Source organism: Lynx canadensis, chromosome B1 (assembly GCF_007474595.2).
Source record: "Lynx canadensis isolate LIC74 chromosome B1, mLynCan4.pri.v2, whole genome shotgun sequence".
Classification (NCBI taxonomy): domain Eukaryota; kingdom Metazoa; phylum Chordata; class Mammalia; order Carnivora; family Felidae; genus Lynx; species Lynx canadensis.
Genome location: NC_044306.2, coordinates 139,398,066 through 139,419,222, shown reverse-complemented (window position 1 = coordinate 139,419,222; position 21,157 = coordinate 139,398,066). Strand labels below are relative to the sequence as shown.

At 39.9% G+C, this 21,157-nt stretch overlaps 1 protein-coding gene across 2 annotated transcripts in view; it reads right to left on the bottom strand.

Annotated features, from left to right (window-relative positions):
- Positions 1–1,055: 1,055 nt before the first annotated feature.
- RASGEF1B (RasGEF domain family member 1B) overlaps positions 1,056–21,157 on the bottom strand; it is a 38,838-nt gene continuing 18,736 nt past the window's right edge. For both annotated transcript variants that reach the window (XM_030313602.1, XM_030313601.2), the window contains exons 5-14: positions 18,459–18,671; positions 17,909–17,983; positions 16,214–16,309; positions 15,988–16,090; positions 14,461–14,540; positions 13,268–13,363; positions 8,142–8,237; positions 7,427–7,550; positions 5,974–6,046; positions 1,056–2,427 (exon numbers count right to left, since the gene is read on the bottom strand). In XM_030313602.1, the coding sequence (XP_030169462.1) occupies positions 2,403–2,427; positions 5,974–6,046; positions 7,427–7,550; positions 8,142–8,237; positions 13,268–13,363; positions 14,461–14,540; positions 15,988–16,090; positions 16,214–16,309; positions 17,909–17,983; positions 18,459–18,671 (981 nt within the window). In that variant the 3' untranslated portion in view covers positions 1,056–2,402. The remainder of the gene's footprint in view (positions 2,428–5,973; positions 6,047–7,426; positions 7,551–8,141; positions 8,238–13,267; positions 13,364–14,460; positions 14,541–15,987; positions 16,091–16,213; positions 16,310–17,908; positions 17,984–18,458; positions 18,672–21,157) is intronic.

Genomic DNA, 21,157 nt, shown 5'->3' with positions numbered 1-21,157 from the left:
TGCCACAACTATAAAACTCTCCAGCAAAAAGTAGCCACAAGAAAATGCACGACTAGATGAGGGTGGCTGTGTCCCACTTTATTTACGGACACTGAAATTTAAGTTTCATATAATTTTCACATATCATAAAATATTATTCTTTTGATGTTTTTCAACCATTGTTACCTTGTGGGCCCTGTGAAACAGGCAGACTTGGCCAGCAGCCCAGAGGTAGCTGACCCTGGATGTAGGTGGCTGAGAAATAAACATCATTGCTGTCATGGCAACCATTAAAGGGGCCTGGAGTTCAGGGAGGAGCGTTCCTCAGGGCAAGGCAGCAGTATTGTGGCGTGCCTTGCAACTCTAAGCAGATTCCAGGACCAATAGCATTAGCATCACCGGGCTCCACCCCAGTCCTCCAAATCCAAATCTGCACCTAACCAAGATGTCCATGCTATTTGCAAGTCTGAGAGGTTATACTGAATTTGGAGAACGCTTGGCAGCATGGTTAAAGCTTGGACTCTGAAATCAGAAGGACTTGTTCAGGGGCACCTTGGTGGCTCAGTCAGCTGAGCGTCCGACTTTGGCTCAGGTCATGATCTCGAGGTCTGTGAGTTCGAACCCCATGTCAGGCTCTGTGCTGACAGCTCAGAGCCGGGACCCTGCTTCGGACTTTGTCTCCTTCTCTCTCTGTCCCTTCCCTGCTCACACTCTCTCTCTCTCTTTCAAAAATAAATAAACATTAAAAAAAAAAGAAGTTCTCTTTCAAATCTTTGGGCCTCTCATTAGCTATGGGCCTTAGACAAATTATGATTATTACCAACATGCACCAAAAAGGGAGGATCCTGGTCCATGCTAAACACTTGGAAAGTGCCTGGCAGGTGCAGTTCATTAAATGCTTACTTTGACCCAGTTCCAGAAAGCAAATGCCCACATAAATACTCCTACTAAAGGCCACCTCCTCAAGGACAGACGCACTCCTAGCCAGTCACTTGAGTTGAACTCCTTTGACAGCAGCCCCACCCCCACCCCACCCCCACAGTCGCATCCATAAAAGAAAGGAGAGACGCCACAAGTCCTGGCCGCAGAGTGTAAAATATATTGATGGTTGTAAAGGGACAGCTTGGAGACATTTCAGGTCTGCAGAGACGGCGTGCAGCATACATATACATGCTCTGTGTTTTGAAACCATGTCATGAGGTTCTCAAATACATCTCTGTTTTGAACACGATGTTTTTGTTTTGTTCATCAGCGCGGTTTACTACTCTACAGTTTCTCCTAGAGTAAATAAATAGAATGGCTGTTTGCAGAGCAACTACACCCTTACTGAGATGTTTAACAAGGCGAACTATTTCACAACTAGATCGACCTTTGAGTTAACGGCAAGATGTTTTCCATTTGTTTGCGTTCACTGCTGCAGTGGAGGGGAGGGGGCCGGTCACTTTCCAATTTATTCTTTATTCACGTTTAGTCACCGACAGGCTCCAAAAACATAATGAAAAATCAGTCTGTTCAAGAAATTAAATTGTAATTTGGCTGTGGGTTTTTCCAAGACCCTTAAAGTCAGATAATTTAAATTTACAAGAGGAAAACAAAATTGGCATGATGGAAAACTAAGTAACAAAAAACTACGGCAAAATACATCTGTAGAACACAGTGGTCAGTTGTAAACAGCTCAGAAGGGCAGAGAAAACAAAAAGTCCTTCTAGAACATTAAGCAGTCCAGTGACAAACTCTGCTTTTTTTTTTTTTTTCCTAGTGGCTATTTTCCTACCACAGTGTTGAGCTTCATTATATTAAATAACTTATATGGGTAAAAAGGAGTTTGCTAACCAGCAGCCAACTCAAAATCTTGCAGGAAGAGGGAGGAGAGGAATTCAAAACACAGCACACACTAAGGGGAAACAAAGTCCAGAGTCAGCATTCAACCAGTCTTACCCCTCCTGGCGATACCACGGGGCTGGAGCGGGGATCTACATGGAAGGTTTTCTCCCCTCCCTCCTCTCCCTTTTTCATTTAAGTTAACAAAGAAACATGGGCTTCCTCAGAGCCAGCACTCAGCTGGGCAAGTCCCATTAGCAGCAAATGTTCAACCAAATAAAAAACACACACACACAAAAGAAAGCTCCATCCAGGTGCAGAGCTGTGATTCACATGGAAATTCCAGAAGATGAATCATGTGCAGAGCTGGGATCTGTAGAGGATTCTTTCTCAAGTGTCTTCAGCGAACATTTCAGTCTCTCACAAAATCCGAGTCAATCTGTCAGCTGTGGGAAACAAGTCCCCCATCTGCTCTTGAGTGAGTTTGCTCGCGGGGACTTAGCAGGTTTTTTTGTAGAACTAGATGCCAGAAAACAAAGGCCAGCCCTTCAGCGATCCGAGCGACAGCAGCAGCAGCAGTGACAGTCAGCATCCCCCGTTGGTTAAACTCTGCCTAAGAGGCTGGACCTGCGTTGTAAATAAAGAAGACAGGATGAGAACAAAAGTGGCAGATTATTTCGGTAAGGATTCAAGGGCCCTGTCTGATACTAGTTTCACCTTTCCTAGGCTCTAAGTTTGATTACATGTAATTAAAAAGAGAAAGAAAAAAATATGAAGCATTGAAGTCCATCTGTTTTTGTGCTAGTGACTTGCTAGTCACTTCAAATAAATGTTAACAGAGACGGCAAAAACTTTGTTTTTAGGTAAATCTTTGAGTGGCTTTATATTAAAACAAAAACAAAAAGACAAACAGAAGTCATTAATTATAAAAAGCTTTCGCGTCTGCAGTGTTCTTATCACAGATGGGTTTACTCAGTAAATAGAAGCTTCTTCACATTACATGTCCATTGAGAGTACTTAACAAGAAAGGTGTCTCCCCTCGGAGGTACATTTGTCATTGCCACTGCTGAGTGTGTCTGGATGAACGGCTCTAGGGTGAGCAGGAAAAGCGTCTATGTGAAATTATCTTATTGCCTTCAAAGCTAATGTACATACAAGTTTTCAGGTAGGTATTATCACTCTAGAACAATTAGTCTTCGTACCCACTTGACACACGGGGGTTTGCAAACGCTCATAGCCTATTTCCCCTTCTTTATCCTCTTGGTGATTGCTATGCCTTGGCCTCCTGCAGTAACCCAACACTGCAGGAGCACAAGGAAGACTGTGCTTGCCTTCAGGGGGCTTACACTGTAGGGGAGACAAGCAGCAGTGCACTACAAAAAAACGCCTTGGTCCGTAACAGGAGAAAACTGCCTTAGACTCTTTCTGGGGAGATACGAGTCAGGGAGGGGGAGGCCCTGGGTGGGGGGGGCCTGGACATTACACAGGATATGGAAAGGGCAGAGTACATGGCTTACACCCGGATGCAAAGGGCAGTTTGGTCTTCAGCGCTCCTTAAAAACAATTTTCATGTTGGGGCGCCTGGGTGGCTCAGTCGGCTGAGCGTCCAACTCCTGATTTCGGCTCAGGTCATGATCTCACAGTTTGTGAGTTCGAGCACCACGTCTGACAGCGTTGAGCCTGGTTGGGATTCTCTCTCCTTTCTCTCTGCCCTTCCCCGTCCCCCATCTCAAAAATAAATAAACTTAAATTAAAAAAAAAAATGTTCGGGGCGCCTGGGTGGCGCAGTCGGTTAAGCGTCCGACTTCAGCCAGGTCACGATCTCGCGGTCCGTGAGTTTGAGCCCCGCGTCGGGCTCTGGGCTGATGGCTCAGAGCCTGGAGCCTGTTTCCGATTCTGTGTCTCCCTCTCTCTCTGCCCCTCCCCCATTCATGCTCTGTCTCTCTGTCCCAAAAATAAATAAACGTTGAAAAAAAAAAAATTAAAAAAAAAAAAAAATGTTCATGTGAAACTAGTCTTTTATACCAAAAATACATCTTCACCGTGTTTATATACATATTTCCCTGTATACCAGTCACACTATTTGTGTCGGGGCCAGTCCCTCAATGAATGCTTCTCAGAAGTATTATTACTGAACGCTTGAGTTGAGTACAGCTCAGCTCGGATTCACGGATTTGCGTCTGAATTTAAGCCAGTCCAGGGCCCCTCTTTTTCACTTCGCATTTCTAAATTCTCCACTAACTTCTTTGGTCACATTTCAACCAATCAAATGTTAACTGTTATTGTATACTGTCTGTATAATACATACAAACAGGAGAAGAGATTTTACAATTCGATCTTTACTTTGACTTACAAACCCCTCCAAACTAACCACCAATCAGGAGGAATAGGGCACAAAAGAATAACAATCAGAAAAGAATAACAACTGGAAAAGAAGGATGTGGTAGGTTTGGACTATTTTCATGTGTCTGGATTTCATGGGTCACACGGATACCAGGCATCATTTTTGTACAACCAATTTATCTGCTTACTAGTTTTTTTAAAAGTCTCTAGGAAAAGTAACCAGAGCTAAGCTATGCTCAAGGGCCATATCAACCTCATGCTTGAAAGAAAGAAAGAAAGAAAGAAAGAAAGAAAGAAAGAAAGAAAGAAAGAAAGAAAGAAAGAGGCGCCTGGGTGGCTCAGTCGGTTAAGCGGCCGACTTCAGCTCAGGTCACGATCTCACGGTCCGTGAGTTCGAGCCCTGCGTCGGGCTCTGGGCTGATGGCTCAGAGCCTGGAGCCTGCTTCCGATTCTGTGTCTCCCTCTCTCTCTGCCCCTCCCCCATTCATGCTCTGTCTCAAAAATAAATAAAACGTTAAAAAAAAAAATTTAAAAGAGAGAGAAAGAAAGAAAGAAAGAAAGAAAGATGAAGAGGAGAAGCGTGGAAAGCAAAGTTCATTTAACAATTAGGAGGACAAGGAGTAATTCCCAAATCCTTTATCCAGCAAGATGTGGACTATGAGCCTCATGTGTTACACATGAATAATGCTGAAGAGTGCAGTAAATACCCTTCAATACCAGCACAGAGTAATACAAAGTTTTAATAGAAATGTGCCACTGGCAGGCCCACAATGTCACTAAAAATAGAACTGAGCACCAACCCAGCAAGCCCTGTTATATCCCCTGATTGCAGGTGTTGGCCACACCTTCTTTACGTCTGTGTCTGGGATAAAAAACAAAAACCAAAACGTGTCCAGTCCTTTACCCATCACCATGACGTGTTGTAAGGCTGATATTTTCAATGCCTCTGTACCTCATCCCTCCGCGTTGAGAGGTACAAAAGAAAACCTAACTTTTCCTTTGAAACAAATGAAATCACACAAAACCAAATATATCTCAGACACCCTGGTTCGCAAAACCTAGCCCAATACCGAGCAAAACGAAGACTCCCAAATGACTCTGGGAAGAACAGGACCGTGCTTTTCCACCCTGGTACAAAAAGGCACGTGTTCCCAGAGGTTCTTAGTAGAAATACAAGTAGAGCAATTCTGATTACATGATTACTATATATTGGCCTATTTTACCTATTAAAATATCTAAAATAGTTAAAATATACATTTAGCTATCCTTGTTGTTTTCTTTTAGAAAATACATTTGTTTGAAAATGCCAATAGATTAACACGATTTTTTTAATTTGAATAGGTTCTGGATTGTCTTTTAAGTCCCAGCTTCCTCTCTCTCAAACCAAAGTGGGGACCAAGATCCAGTCACTAAGAGTGACACGCTTAGATTTACTGAGCCAACTGGTACTTGGATCTCCTTTATCTGAGGTCAAATAAAATTTTAGTTTTAAAACTATTCGGAAATATAGTCTGAACTTGTTATTTTTTTAGATGATGAGGAGAGTCAGTGTTCTTTCGACCGTACCATGGGGTAATTTCAGTTCTTCCATAAAATAACGGGAGAAAGAAAGGAGAGGAGAGCCACTGTGTATCTGACAGTATAAAAAAGTGAAAGGCGATAAAACTGAATGATGAGGACTCTAAGCCACAAAAATCCAGCTGACAAGAGTTAAGCAGCAGAAAGGACTCAGAACACACAGGGAGGGACTTCCTACAGAAAAGCACGTGGCTTTCCCCAGGTACGCCCAACATGGCCCATAGACCAGCAACGAGAAGCACGGAGACTCACCTTAGGGACTTCCATCTGTCCTTCTCTATGTGATTTTCAGGTCCTTCACTCTCATAGGAAGCCAAGTAGAGTGCTACAATCAACCACAGGTAAGAATGCATTAATACTGAGGCCTTCTCTTGGTATTGCCCCCGCCCCCATCCATCTCCTGTTTAACTGGAGCCCACCCCTACAGCAAAACTCTTTAAAATATCCAATGACAACTGAGAAGCATCACAGTTTCATTACGAACACCGAATGTCACTTTGCCCCTGACTGACCATCTCAGACCCAAAACCCAAGGGGTTCTAGGCCAAAAATGCACTTAATTAACTGATGGTTTATGAGGCAAAACAGCTTACAAATGCAAGCCGCACGATGCTATCCTATGCGCACGTTTATGTTCTTTATGAAGACAGGGAGGGGAGGGAGATCCTTTCCTGGTAGCCTTGATTTTTAAAAAACCTTTAGAAGCTAAAAAGCCAGATTTTCTAGGTCAAATTTTCACCCCTCTAATGTTTTTTTTTTATTTGTAAATCAAAAGGAAACTCATGCAATGATTTTAAAGTGTGTTATTAATCCTATTTGTAGAGATTAATAACAATCAAGCCCCCTCTGGAATGTGTAATATTAGTGCAAAATGCACCTCGGTCATTATCAAAAACACTATCAATCTACTGGGAAAAATACTATTGATTTCTAGAATATTAGGATATAAAAGATCAGTACAACAAATCCCTAAGTCTTTTACAAATTTTAACTCTCTTCCAATCAATTTTTTTTTCAGTATAGACAATCACTGTTTCTGCCTCAAATTCCTTAATTAAAAAAAAACAATTATGTTTATTTGTTTATGAGAGAGAGAGACAGAGCGTGAGTGGGGGAGGAGCAGAGTTGGGAAACACAGAACCTGAAACAGCTGTCAGCACAGAGCCCGATGTGGGGCTTGAACTCATAAACTGCGAGATCATGACTGAGCTGAAGTCAGGTACTCAACAGACTGAACCACCCAGGAGCCCCCCAAATTCCTTAATGTTCTAACGGGTCAAGATTTTCCACTACTTTTTCAAAAAGCAGCAGGTAGCCACTATTTTTTTATTTTTGCTTTTTTCAAATTACTTTTAATATCAACATACCACAAACAAAACACCTTTTTTCTCCAATGAAGCATGTCCAAACAAGGGGAAAAAAATCCTTCAATGACTTTCCATTTGTGCCCAAAGCTTTGCAGATCTAGTATTATAGAGAATGCTTAAACACAGAAACTATTTATGGGTGAAGAATGAGTGACCGATTCAACTATTTTAGGGATAAACCATATGGTTTCCTGTTCAACAGAAAACTCTCAAGTGGAGTAGGTCAGAAGATAGGCCTCCTACGATAGGAGGAACCAGGCACCAAGCATGTATACAGGAATCTCCCAATTGCAGGGTTGTGGATGCTGCTGGCAGTTCCAGCCGAAAGGCCTACTCACCATCTTCACTGAAGACTGGTACTGTGAGCAGATACTGCAAGATCTTCCGGTCCCTCTCAAATGGACACTCCACTTGTTTCCATATCATGAATTCACTCACTTGTTTGGCCAGTTCCCAAAATTTCTAGGAAACAATAAAAGAAGTGCATTTAAAGGCAGCCGTCAAAAATCCTGAGCATTCCATTTAATGTTTCCTTCTGGCTTCTAATCAACTGAACTACATGATTTTCTTAATTTGATAAAAACTCGCTATAGGTATTTGTGAGAAATAAGTATAAATGTACTCATGTACCTCTAGATATTAATGAATAATCATGTTGCAGCTACTTTCTTCTACTCAGTATTGTTATTTTCTTTCTTTGATTTAAAAAAATTTTTTAATGTTTATTTATTTTTGAGAGACAGAGCATGAGGAGGGGAGGGGCAGAGAGAGAGGGAGACACAGAATCCGAAGCAGGCTCCAGGCTCTGAGCTGTCATCACACAGCCAGACGCAGGGCTCAAACCCATGAACCGTGAGATCACGACCTGAGCTGAAGTCGGATGCTCAACCAACTGAGCCACCCAGGCGCCCCAGTATTGTTATTTTTTTACAAAACAATAAAGAGAAAACTTTCTTCTAGAACTTCAGAATAAGCTTAGGCTGCCTGGCCCGAGATGTAACGTAAGGGGGCCTGGACCCTCTCTGTGCACAGATTCTTGCAGCCTATTCTTACCTCAAAATTGACATGGCCGTTTGGAAGGCGGTTGGCACAGCCCTCATTGAGGAAATAAATATCTTTGATTAAAAGACTGAAGAAGGGTATCACAATCTAGAGAAAACAAAAGATTTTCATTTGTTTGGGTAAATAAATATTTAGCTTCTCATCAAACAGTACAAGAAATTAATGAACAACATTAGTTCCGGATTACATAAAAGGCCACCATGAATTAAGATAGTGTTTTGTTTACCTCCCATGACATTAGTTTCCTCCTTTACATAATTTTGCTTAAGATGCAAATGCTATTACTAACCAAAACGCAGCAGAGACAATAGGCATTAGGAAGTAGATGGCTTCAGGTAGTTTCTGCAGTTTTTCCCATTGCAACAGCGTATAATAAATCTAAAAGGTCTAGCCGTCAAAGGAGGGGAGATCTAAAAGGACTCTTGCTTTTCATTTAGCAACCCCTTTAGTTAGAGCAAAATATTAACGGAATACCTGTCACTGCAGGTCCCAAGATTTCAAGATGCGTGACCCAACTCCCCGCTACAATCTGTGCTGTTAGATCATTGAAACGTCTACATTCTAGAGGAATGTCTTGTTAGATGAACATTCATTGCTCAAGATCATGGGAGAGGTCAGGATTTTAGGTAATAGTTGCTACATACTTCCTCTTGAGTAAACCTGGCCTTAATGGAACAGAACAAGTACGCACCTGTCCTCATGGGAAATCACCTAAGCAGTACCTTGCACAATATGTTGGGAGATGTGTACAAGTGAAGGAGGAATATAAATGTGTAAATTAGAATGTCTGTTTGAAAAACAATAAACCTCCTCCAGTAAGGTTTCTTTACCTCGTGTCTTTGATTTGATGAGGTGGTATTTAATTAATTACCCTAAAATAATAATCTCTAAGAAAGCATCCTAAATCCTGTTAAGTCCATAACGAACAAAGAACAAAGCTCTGACATAGTAACTTCCACTTTTACTCAAATGCCAACAAGTCTTTGAAGACTAAATTTGCTACAATGCAAATAACGTTCCAAACACCAGTTGTGCGCCTCAGCTGTTTACTGGAGAGCAGGTTTTTGAAGTTTCCCTAAGCTTATGACTCATGGGGTGCATCTATCCTAAATGAATGGGAGGTCTGGAAAACATACCTTTGGGCTCAAACACACAAATATGAAGTATCAGTTTGCACCTCTAGAGATAAATTCGGATTTCCTCATAAAGTCATTTTTAAAAAGCAAGCTTTGGCTATTTTTGTTTCATTGGTCACTGAAATAGCCAAAGTGAATCTTCAGTTTTGATAGTGTCTTTGAATATACTTTTAAGCATTTACTATTGTCTGTGGAAGTCTCTAAAGCCAAGTTAGTAACGATCCCCTCCTTCAAATATTACTGGCTAATTCTCTATTATTTTAGAACGAAACAGCTATAGTAACAAGCATAAAAGCACACCTGAACTTCATTTCTTTGAAAGACCTCCTCTAATTGGTGAGTCTGGGTTCTAGATTCCACTGGAATCAGCTTAAAATGTGGTCCCCCAATTTATTGGCGGCACAACCCAGGAGTCTACAAATGGAGGCCCATAGCCCAGCACAGCTCCAGGACCTGTTTTGGTATGGCCTAGGAGCCACACGGTTTACATTCTTAAATGGCTGGGAAAATATCAAAATAATATTTCTTGAGTATGAAAATTATAGGGAATTCAACTTACAGTGGCCAGACAGCTTTACTGGAAAATAGCCATACTCACTTACTCATCTACATATTGTCCATGTCTGCTTTTATGCCTCCACATCAGAGTTGACTAGTTGCAATGGAGGCTGTATGAGCTACAAAGCCTAAAATATTTATGATCTGGCCCTTAATGGGAAAAGTTCACCAAGCCCTGGTATAAAAAAACCTAGTTTCCTCACATTAAAATGGAACCTAAAATGAAATCAACCTTATTGAGTTGTAGTGAGGATTAAATTCAATAATTTAGGTCTGACCTCGGTTAAGCACTGCCAAAAAAAAAACAAAAAGGCCCATAAACAGGGAAAACTATTATTGATGCACTTAGAAGACAATAAGGATATACCATCATAGGGAAATGAAAATTAAGTTATGATCAAGGTGCAATGTTTGCATAGTGTAACAGCTTTTAAGCAAGAATTTTATCTCTGCACTCTATTCTCAGTGCTGGGCAGTGAGATTCACATGGTGTTGACCATTCTCACACTGATATTTAAACTTTTCCTAACTTCCTGTCACGTGCCTCTGGCCGAGGCACAGAGGCTATCCTTTAATTTTTACATTCGTGGTGCCTACAAGACGATCATATAAATACATAGAGCAGAGAGAGAGAGAGAAACAGAGATTTCACATGTAAGAGAGATCATCTGGTATTTGTCTTTGTCTGACTTATTTAACTTAGCTTAATGTCCTTGAGGAGGTTCATCTGTGTTGTCACAAATGACAAGAGTTCGTTCTTTTTATATGGCTGAATAACATTCTGTTGTGTATATGCACCACAATTTCTTTATCCATTCATCCATCTGTGGCTGCTCAAGGCTGTTTCCATATCTTAGCTATTTTAAATCATGCTGCAATAAATCTAGGGGTGCATGTATCTTTTCATTTTCTTTGGATAAAGACCCAGAAGTGGAATTGTTGGATTGATCCACTATTAATGGTTTGAATCACTCTTCCAAGAATATAGAAATCTAAGTAATTTCCCTTCACTGTTCTGTTCCTTATGCCCACATGCCAGAAAGAAGTCTCACAGGCTTCTTCAAATTCTAGTTTACTCATTGAGAGTTCTCTTCATACCTGTAGCCCCTACAACAAATCTAACATGATAAAAATCAGGAAAGTTTTAAGGATTTTGGGTTTCCAGGCACTAAGGTGGATGTATGGGTTACCAAGAGGAGAGAGCAAAAGTCTTCAGTTACTGGGAGGTCTTGCCAATGATGTCTTTAATGGGAGAACTTCTCAAGTAATAATGTTTTCTAATTTCCTTTCAAAATATTCTTTTTTTCACTTTTTAATATATATTTTTAATATATAAATATGTTAATAAATATTAATTAAACATAAAAATTATTTATAAATATATTTATATAATATAATATGTAACGTGTTTATAAATATAAATAAGAAAATATTAATAGAAATATATAAATATATTTTTATATATTTTAAGTAATCTCTGCCCCCAATGTGGGGCTCGAATCCATGACCCCAAGATCAAGAGTCATGCTCTACCAACTGAAAGGTGCCCCCCTTTAAAAATATTCTTAATTCAGAGACTTGGTAAATATACCTCATTATCAGTTTCAAATCTAGAAATGAATGCTGTTGGGCAGGAACAAGTTCCCACAAACATAAATGAAATGGTAAAAGGATTTAAAACCATGTAATCATATGAGGAATGGTTACAAACCTGGAGGCATGAGTACCCACAGGAAAAACAGCTATTTAGAGATCATTTAAGGGCCTCTGTGTGGAAGACAGAGTTGATTTGTACCTTGATATGGTACCTAGAGATGTGCCACTTTGGCCACATAAACTTAAAATCTGAAAGAATATTAAAGATACTATTACTCTAATCACGTTGCTATGAAGATTTTTAAATTACTTAGGAATAAAGAGAATTTACCCTCACTTCAATTCTCTTGAATAAAAGATGTGTTTTACCCAGAGATGTTTTCATTCACAGGCTTTGAGACCAATTGTGAAAAAGCAATGGAATTTTTTTTAACAGTGGTGATTTCATTTGTTTTGTGAACTAGAGAGTATAACTTATATGCTTACGCATAACTGAGTTTAAAAAAACAACAAAACTGAAGCAGACAGAATTTATTAAATGACGTAAAGGGTAAATACCTTGGACTATTTTCTGGAAAAGGCTATTAGAGTCCCACAAGTATAATCTTTTTGGGGGCTGGACTTCAGAATGTCTTTGGCCAGGACTAGAGCTCCCTGCTTAGAGACAGGATTCTATAGTCTCCTGGCTCTCCTGGAGGGTTCCACAGAAAGAAACTTGCATCCAACTGGGAGGGTGAATGAGAAGATGCAGACAGCCCCCCACATGTTGACTTTCTGAAGCTCAACCTTAAGAAACTTCTCATTCATTTTTTTTTTTTTTTCAATCTTGTCACAGGTGTGCTGGGATTTGAGCAAGTAAAGTGTAAAAGCTGGTACACTCTTTCGGGCTAAATAGAGTTCTCTGTGCTTCATCCCCTCTCTGACCTTGTTTCTTTATTTAAAAAAAAAAAAATTAACCTATTCACAGTATCTCTCAAATGTTATCCGAACTGATATTTTGGATTTTGTTGAGAACCAATTTAACATTTTCAGAAGATGGAGTTTCTTTTTGTGTTTGTCTTTATTTTAGATCGTTGAAGCTGAAGCTTTTTTGTGGAAGTGATTGAGATGCCCTGAAGTGTTTTTTACCCTCATTTTAAAAAATTTGTTGAAGACACAGTTTAACTTAAAAGATGATAGAATCTATGCAAAAAATAACTCTCATCAAACAACTTCATCAGCCCATTTACCATCACCACGGGTTAACTTTGCAGATAACATGATCCCTAAATGTTGAAATGACTTTTCCTTTCCATGTAAGGAAACAGAACACTGAAATGGGCAAGACAGGACCCTCAGAATCAAGGGTATGTAGCATTAAATTGTTTAAGGTGAGGGTAGATAGAGTAAGGACCATTAATTTCTCAGACATCACCCTCATTCTTTTTCTGCTGCCCGCATATCCAATTAGTAACAGCAGGCCTAATGCTACAGCAAGTAACCTACTTTCTGAAAATAAATGACTTAACCATGGGAGGTAAGCTAATTCTTTTAAGAAAAAAGGTTACATTAAGTTAGCTATCTTGCGCAGAGCTAAAATGTCTATTTTCCATGAAGTCAAATTATTCTAATGTTATCAGTCATCTTAACATAGTACTTAATTTATTGCTTGAAAAACAACTAAGACATATTACAAAATGATCATTTAAGTAATGCACTAACAACACAATAATATCCATTTATAATGGATAATAACATGGTACCTTTCTTTAGCACTTTCCTTCTCTATGCATTTCAGTGCAACAACATGGGAACTCTACCATGAATAAAACCCCTTTAAGTACACACCTTCTCTCTGCTGCTGTGAGCAGTTAAAGACCTTTGTGCTGCCCCACGAAGAGCTGTTCGGTAATTGTAGAAATTGCTTGAAGGGTCCATCTGATGCTGTCCACAAAAGAGAGAAGAGTATTAACCATTTACTTCTCATCTGCAGAAAGTTTGCAAGATCCTATTAACTCTACATAAAAAAAAAAAATCACACTAGGTGAGGGAACTCATTAAGAATAGGATTTACCCCTCTCATACACACACACAGGCATGAAACATATCAGAACACAAATGTTTCCTTTCTTGAGGTTTGCCTTATTTAAACAAGCATATGTCAGCTTCGATCACGTCAAACCTAGAACAAATTCTTTCCAGGTTCACCGTTGAGATTACACTTAAAACTGATAACAAAGAATGAAACCCCAGCATAGGAAACCAATTCCTGGTTTCATCTAAAGGTTAATGGGTCAGTTGATGGTTAGCCATGCATAATGATCCAACACTCTGTAGTGACCTTATCCTTTGCAATTGTTAGCAAATCATTCATAAGCAACTGAAGCATACTATCTTATAAGAAGGAGAAGAAATTTATTACACAATATGAATAAGAGCATAATGCAACATATCCAATGATACTTCCCAATTTGGAGGAAAACTTAGGAAAGAACACATTATCTCCAAAGACAGCTGATTCAAAGCACCAACACACCAAGGCAATAATGACATTAATATGACCCAAACACAAATGCCTTCATGTACAATTCTTACTATGTTCAGAATTATATCAGAAGAGCTTTTCCACAGGTTAGCTAAATTTGCTGAAAGGATGGTGAATGAGTATTTCTTTAGCGATGGGAACTTCTCCCCTGGGACACTGTAAATAAATGAAGGTAGTAGGCCCACATTGAAATAGAACTCCCAGTGGTTCAGGATCCAGAGTCCATCCTGGCATACAATGGGATGTAACTGACAGGTCACCATTTCCTCAGTGAGTTCACCCTAAAATGAACACCTCTGTCTAGGAAAGGGGTGGCCTGCAACCTGATTTATTCTCCCCTCTGCCAATTCTAACACCCTTCCATTTCCTGTGTCTATAAGGAGAGATGGGCTTTCTTCTCTGTAGCACTCCCTGATCAAGAGACAAGCTCACACCGAAGAGTTCCACTTTCCGGGTATAAAATGTTACTTCACAGCAAGGCATCAGCTTCACATACCTCGAGAACATCAAACTTCGCAGTCTTCACTTTGGCCCATGTTTTTTTCAGTCGAGAGACTGGGCTCATGTTCATGCCAGCTTTCCATTTAAAATGGGGGAAAGGGGGAGGGAGAAAAAGTTGAAACGGAGAAATAAGTCATTTGAAGTTATCCTCTAAAAAGGTGCTCATTACTAAGTGTAAGTTAACTTTATTTAAAAATCTGCCAGTTTTCCACAGTAGTGATACCATTCCACACTCTCACCTACAATAAATGAAAATTCCACTTGTTCCACATTCTCAATATTTGGTTCAACCAGCCCTTTTAATTTCAGTCATTCCAGTGTGTGAAATGGTATTACGCTGCAATTTGAATTTGTATTTCTCCAATGGCTGATGATGCAGAGCACCGTTTCATATACTTATTGAATATTAGTATATCTTCTTTTGTGAAGGGTCCAAGTATCTGCCCCCTCTTTCACTGGGTTATTTGTCTTCTTCTTATTGATTCTTAGGGTCCTTTATAGAGTCTGGATACAAGTTCTTTTTCAGCTATGTGTATTACAAATACTTCCTCCCATGACATGGCTTGTCTTGACATTTTCTTAATGGGATAAGGGGGAAAATTAAGTAATCTTCTATTGCATAGTCTGTGGACTTACAGGTATCTGATTTCTATGATCTATCTATCTGTTCAGCATCATCATGAAGTAAACCAGACAAAAAGCTGAAATTTGGCAAGTATTTTTTAGGGAGAAGACAAGGAAAATTATAACAAAAAGAAAATGGAAAACAGAATTGGTGAGAGGGGTCAGAGGGGGGATTTATCAGGATCAAAGGGATTGAATTAAATTTGGTGGATTCTCTGGCTTCAAATTGACCTTGACCCTAGAGAGTCAGGTAAATATTGAATACCTACAATGTGTAGGATAACCATATAATTTATCCTATCAATTAGGGTATTTTTAAATGAAAGAGTCATTATCAATACTTGTGGCATGACAACCAGTATAAAATGAACGAAATGAATAAACCAATAAAAAGAAACATGGTCACTGGTGTTAAAATCCCCAGGATATAAAGGAGGAGCAAAGTTTGTGTACTAGGGTAATAAGGTGCCGTGAGGTGGTAAGTATTACATGGGCAGTCAGAAAATGTTTCAATTTCTCAGGGTCCCCTCATCTCCAGTCTGACAGAATTGCAAAATTTAGTCTCAGATCAGGCATCTCTATAATGCTTGATACACAAGCTGCCCAAATATTTTTGTTTAAATCCTTCATTTAGAAAGTACCTCACTTATGAGCTTTTACAGATAAATGTTCAGATGAGGACAAACTGAATGTATTCCATGAATTCTTATATACTTAAAAAAGAGTATACATACTTATGTGACTTTGGACATTTAAAGCATTCTGAACATTCTAAGACAATTCAGGGTTAAAAAGTAGAGTTTTCATTAATAAAACTGTACTATTTGTAAATTTTTAGTAGACATATTTCATAGGACCTATAAAAATAAAGGACACGTATCTTCCAGAAAACACTCACAGATTATCGCCATCAAGGAGTTGAAGTTGCCAATGTTAAAACACTCCCGAGCTACATCAATGAAATACTCGATCATTCTTGCTCGGTGCTTTTTCTTTACAGGCTGTACAGAAGTGGGGAAAAAAGGGGGGAGGGGGCAGTTATCCAACATGTAGATCCAACAGACCCAATAAGTATGAAAAAATAATAGAGGGAGCTAGGAGAATGAGAAAACTCATTTTCTCACCATGCAGATTTCTGTGGCAACCAAGTAGCTGAGGCGATTAAACCATTCCACATAAGCTTCTAAGTTTCGTGTCTTCTTCTGTTCACTGTAGCAACTCTACAGAGAGAGCAAAGTGAGACCATGAGTTGGAGACAAAACAAGAGTTTATCAGGCTTTCATCTTTGTCAGATATGGGCCTTTATTCCAATTTATGGGTTAAGACAGCTTTCTAAAATGAGGGGGTGGGGACACAGAGAGAGAAAACCACTAACGTTCTTGACTCCTTTCACAGAAATATCAAAATCTCTTAGTGCAGTCAGGTGACACCTGTAAGATCTAGAAATATACTCTGATGCATTCAAGATGGTGCCCTTCCCTAAGTCACTCTCAGTGGGAACTGTCCTCACAAGCACAAAGGAGGGGTTTGCTTGCATTCTAAAACATTCCTGACTTTTTAATAGGGTGTGAATACCAATTGCTATCAACACAGAAAGAAGAGGCCAAGAGAGCAGGGGACTAGAACATTTTCTCTTAAAATTAACTCTAGGACAAAATATTGGAGCATCATATACTGAGAAACTAAGTATCTTCCAACGTAGGTAAATGGAAGTCTACACCATCATGGTCTTTAGGCTGAATGACACATTATTCAAAAGCAAAAGGAGTTAAGCTCATCTCGGAGTTCAAGGCCAAGTTTGAACAAGTTAATTACACCCCCTTTCCTTCCTTCCAAAAGATACAAATAAACAAAAAAGTCTGCTAGCCTTCTACTGCAAAACCTAATCCTCACTTCCTGTACTGAGGGAAGCTGTTCTAAGGCCGGAAAACAGCTGTTGCCCCTAACTCCCAAAGGGGGGATTTCATTAGTGGGTGATACAGTCTTTGCCTAACAACTCGAAATATTTCTGGAGGTCCCTGGGGGAAGAAATTTCCTATGTGTGTACACTGATTTTATATAGTCCATGCTCAGTGTTATTTTCTTTACATGTGAGCTTCACTTAGGCAATAAACTTGTCATGAGGGATTCACCTTATAACAAGAGGCAAACAGTAAAGCCCCTTACTCAGTGGCTGGATGTGCATCCTGTCTTTACTGCCCCTGTTATTGTTGAGTCATGAGCAGAACATTCTCTTGTATTTTCTTTCTGATTTAATCTGCTAAAATCATTATGCTTTTACTTCCTACCTCATCATCACAAATCCTGGATCTACTTGCTTATTAAATTTCCCAATATGGAGGAAGAAAAGGCTAAAGGTTTGTGATACGGTAAAATACAGTAAAGGCACTTGAAGATCTGGCTTAAGAAAAATGGCAATGAATCAGACATGACTAATGAAAAACTTTCTTTTTTTAAGTTTATTTATTTATTTTGAGAGAGAGAGAGAGAGAGAGAGAGAGAGAACATGCATAAGTGAGAGAGGTGCAGAGAGCTCTAGAGGGAGAGAGAGAGAGGAGCCCAAGTAGGTTCCATGCTGTCAGTGCAGAGTCCAATGAGGGGCTCAAACTCATGAACTACGAGATCGTGACCTGAGCCGAAATCAAAAGTTGGATGCTTAACCAACTGAGCCACCCAGGTGGCCTGAAAAGAAAAAAAAAAACCTTCTGATTTTAAAACCTAAGACAAAATAGTTCCAATTCCTGCCTCTTGTACCCACTATTACAGACTAAGAAATTCCATTTCTAATTTCAGGGCTGATCTCTGGGTAGACTGATTACCTTGTCATTATCCAAAGGGTCCTTCTGTACAAACGCCTGAACAAATTCTTCTGGCCCAATATAACTGAGCCTTTCCTGAAACACAAAACCAACAGGTCAGCAGTATTAAAGGAAACAAGAAGAAATGTACTGTCAACTCCTTGTGTTGACTTTTGGCACCGCCCCCACTTTTTATGCAGCTTGTAAAATGAGCCTTTAACCCTAAATGTTGTCATCATCTTCAAGATCTGAGCAGAGACAATTTTCATAGTTCAGTGCTATGCAAGATAGTGAAAGGCTGAGCAGGTTATGGAAAAGTAGAGGGGGAAGATGAGGAAGTTCAATAAACTCTTCAGTCTTGCTTAGTATTTATTTTAAAGTGAATTCCCAGAAAGTCAGAAACATTCATCTCAAATGTCTAAGCCACACATATTCCAGCTACTTCACAGATTATTTCCCATTTGGATTATTCTAGCCTCTCCTATGACATTACCGCTGACAAACAACTTGTGTGGTTGCCACAGCAAACCAGATCTGCGGTCGCAAAGGGCAGGGTAGACAACGACCTTACCAGCTCTATGTGAGTCAGCTGCTGGGCCAAGGTGTAAGGGTCGCTGCAGACAGTAATGATGTCCCTCTGTATGGACTGTGGTTTGGTCTTGAGAACCGTGAGCCGATCTGTAGATGTGGAGCTGATTTTTGCCAGGACTTCCTCATACTGGCTGAGTGTGGCAAGTTTGCGGATCAGACACTGGATCATCTGCTGGACATTCTTCCTGTATGTCTGTCAGGGAACAAGCAAAGGATTACATTCCTGTTCTGCACATCTATTTTCACCGCTGTGCAAACTCAGAGCCTATGTACTTAAGTGTTTTTCCCTGGATGTTGGACAGCTACCAGGCCAGTTACAGGAGGCTTCGGCCCAGCTCTAACAGTTTACGAGAGACACGTAACTAAATCTTTTCAGACCTGTAAGATTTAGTTCTTCTCTCAGGCTGCTCTTGAAAGTACAATTTAGGCGAGGCTATGAAAGCCCCACAGTGATGTCTTAGATTAGCGACTGTATACGACTAAATGCTCTCTGGGCTGGTACAGGAATGTATTGCTTACTTTTGGTTAAAATACATTGATCTCGACTCAGAGCATCCTTTTCCTAACCCTTTTTCTTTACGGTCACCTTCCTGATTTCTGCACTCCTATCATGCCCAATCTCATTAGTCTAGGAGCACAGACAGCAACCTGACAGAGAGTACCATTACTTCCCACTCACCCCCCAACCACCTTCTTGACTTCCACGTGTAACATGGATTACTAGGAAGTGGATACTCATTTTTCGTATCTGACGTCCATTTGACTCATGTCCATTTCTTTTGCATTCGTGAGTCAGTGTTAATGTTCACGACCCAAGTCTTCCACGTGGCAGTCCCCCCCCCGCTGCCCGCTATTACCCTCAGCCACCTTGTTTGCTACTGCATCATGCTACTGCCACAACACTTAAGAGGCACTGGTTTTTTTTTTTCAACTTTTTTTTATTTATTTTTGGGACAGAGAGAGACAGAGCATGAACGGGGGAGGGGCAGAGAGAGAGGGAGACACAGAATCGGAAACAGGCTCCAGGCTCCGAGCCATCAGCCCAGAGCCCGACGCGGGGCTCGAACTCACGGACCGCGAGATCGTGACCTGGCTGAAGTCGGACGCTTAACCGACTGCGCCACCCAGGCGCCCCAAGAGGCACTGGTTTTTAAAACAATGCACGTATTAGAGATAAACGTCATTCTCTTGATTTTCAAAACATTCATTAAGTCAAAGAAATAACTTCACAACCTATCCATCCTAAGGTACTATTATCATGATGTAAGTTATGGACTTCTTTCATTCTTCCTTTTCTAGCCCCAAATTGCCCAACAAATGACAAGCATCCTTGAAGGTAAATTACCAGAGAAAGGTACATATGCTAACGCGGTCCTTAACACCTCCAAAGTAGGACAGGGAATTTAGATGTTAGAAAGGCCTATGGTTATCATGCTCCATGCTTAGCCCCTTTTTAAAAGGTACTACACTGTTACTTTCTGAAATTAATTATTTGAAAACTGAATGGCATCTCACCTACAAGTATAAGAGCCATATTATTTTACAAAGGCAATTTGGTTTACCAGAGCAAAAGTTACAAAAACTCAGATGAATAGGTATTTGCATACTTAAGGACAATTACAAATGCATCTGGAAATGATCGATTCTTATTCAGGCAAAGCCAAAAAGCATGCACAGCCTTCTTTTTCTTTTCTTCTTCTCTGCTTGTCTGGTGTATATTCCACTCAGTTCCTTAAACTGGTCCACTAGATGACCTTTTTTTTTCTCTCTACATTCACAGGACACCCTAAATCATTAATGAAATCCCTAAGTGTTCAAAAAATTGAACCTTCAAAAAACCTATCTTCCACACAGCATTACGGTTATCAGTTTAGAAGATGCTATCTATTTGGTAATATGCTTGTCACTCGAAGAAAATGCCTTTTTCTTTGGAATCGGAAGCAGTTCAAGGTTGAATCAAGGGCTATTTTATATCCCTCATGAGAGGTGAAGTAGGGGCAAATGGGTGAAGGTGGCCAAAAGGTACAAACTTCTAGTTATAAAATAAGTAAGTCCTAGGGGTGTTAATTACAGCATGTGACTGTAGTTAATAATACTGTATTGCACATTTGAAAGTTGCTCAGAGGGACACCCGGGTGGCTCAGACGGTTAAGTGTCTGACTTCAGCTCAGGTCATGATCTCACGATGCGTGAGCTCAGGCCCCTCATCGGGCTCTGTGCTGACAGCTCAGAGCCTGGATCCTGCTTCAAATTCTGTGTCTCTCTCTTTCTCTGCTCCTCCCCCGTTCACACTCTCTCTCTCAAAAACAAACATTTTTTAAAAAGTTGCTTAGAGAATGAATCTTAAAGTTCTTATTACAAGGAAAAATAAATTCTGTAACTATGTGTGCTGATGGGTGTCAATTAGACAGAATGTGATCATTTCACAATATACACAAATATCGAATCATGATGTTGTACATCTGAAACTAATGTTATATGTCAATTATACCTCAATAAAAACAATCAATAAAAACAAAACAAAAATATAATAAATCCCTTGTCCTTATTTCCCTTGCTCTTCTACTTTCATAATCATGAGCTACATTAAAAATCTATGAACTTAAAATGGTTTCTTTAGTCCCCTGTCCCAATATCATAATAAATGTTCCCAGTGATTCTGATATGTAGCAAAGATTC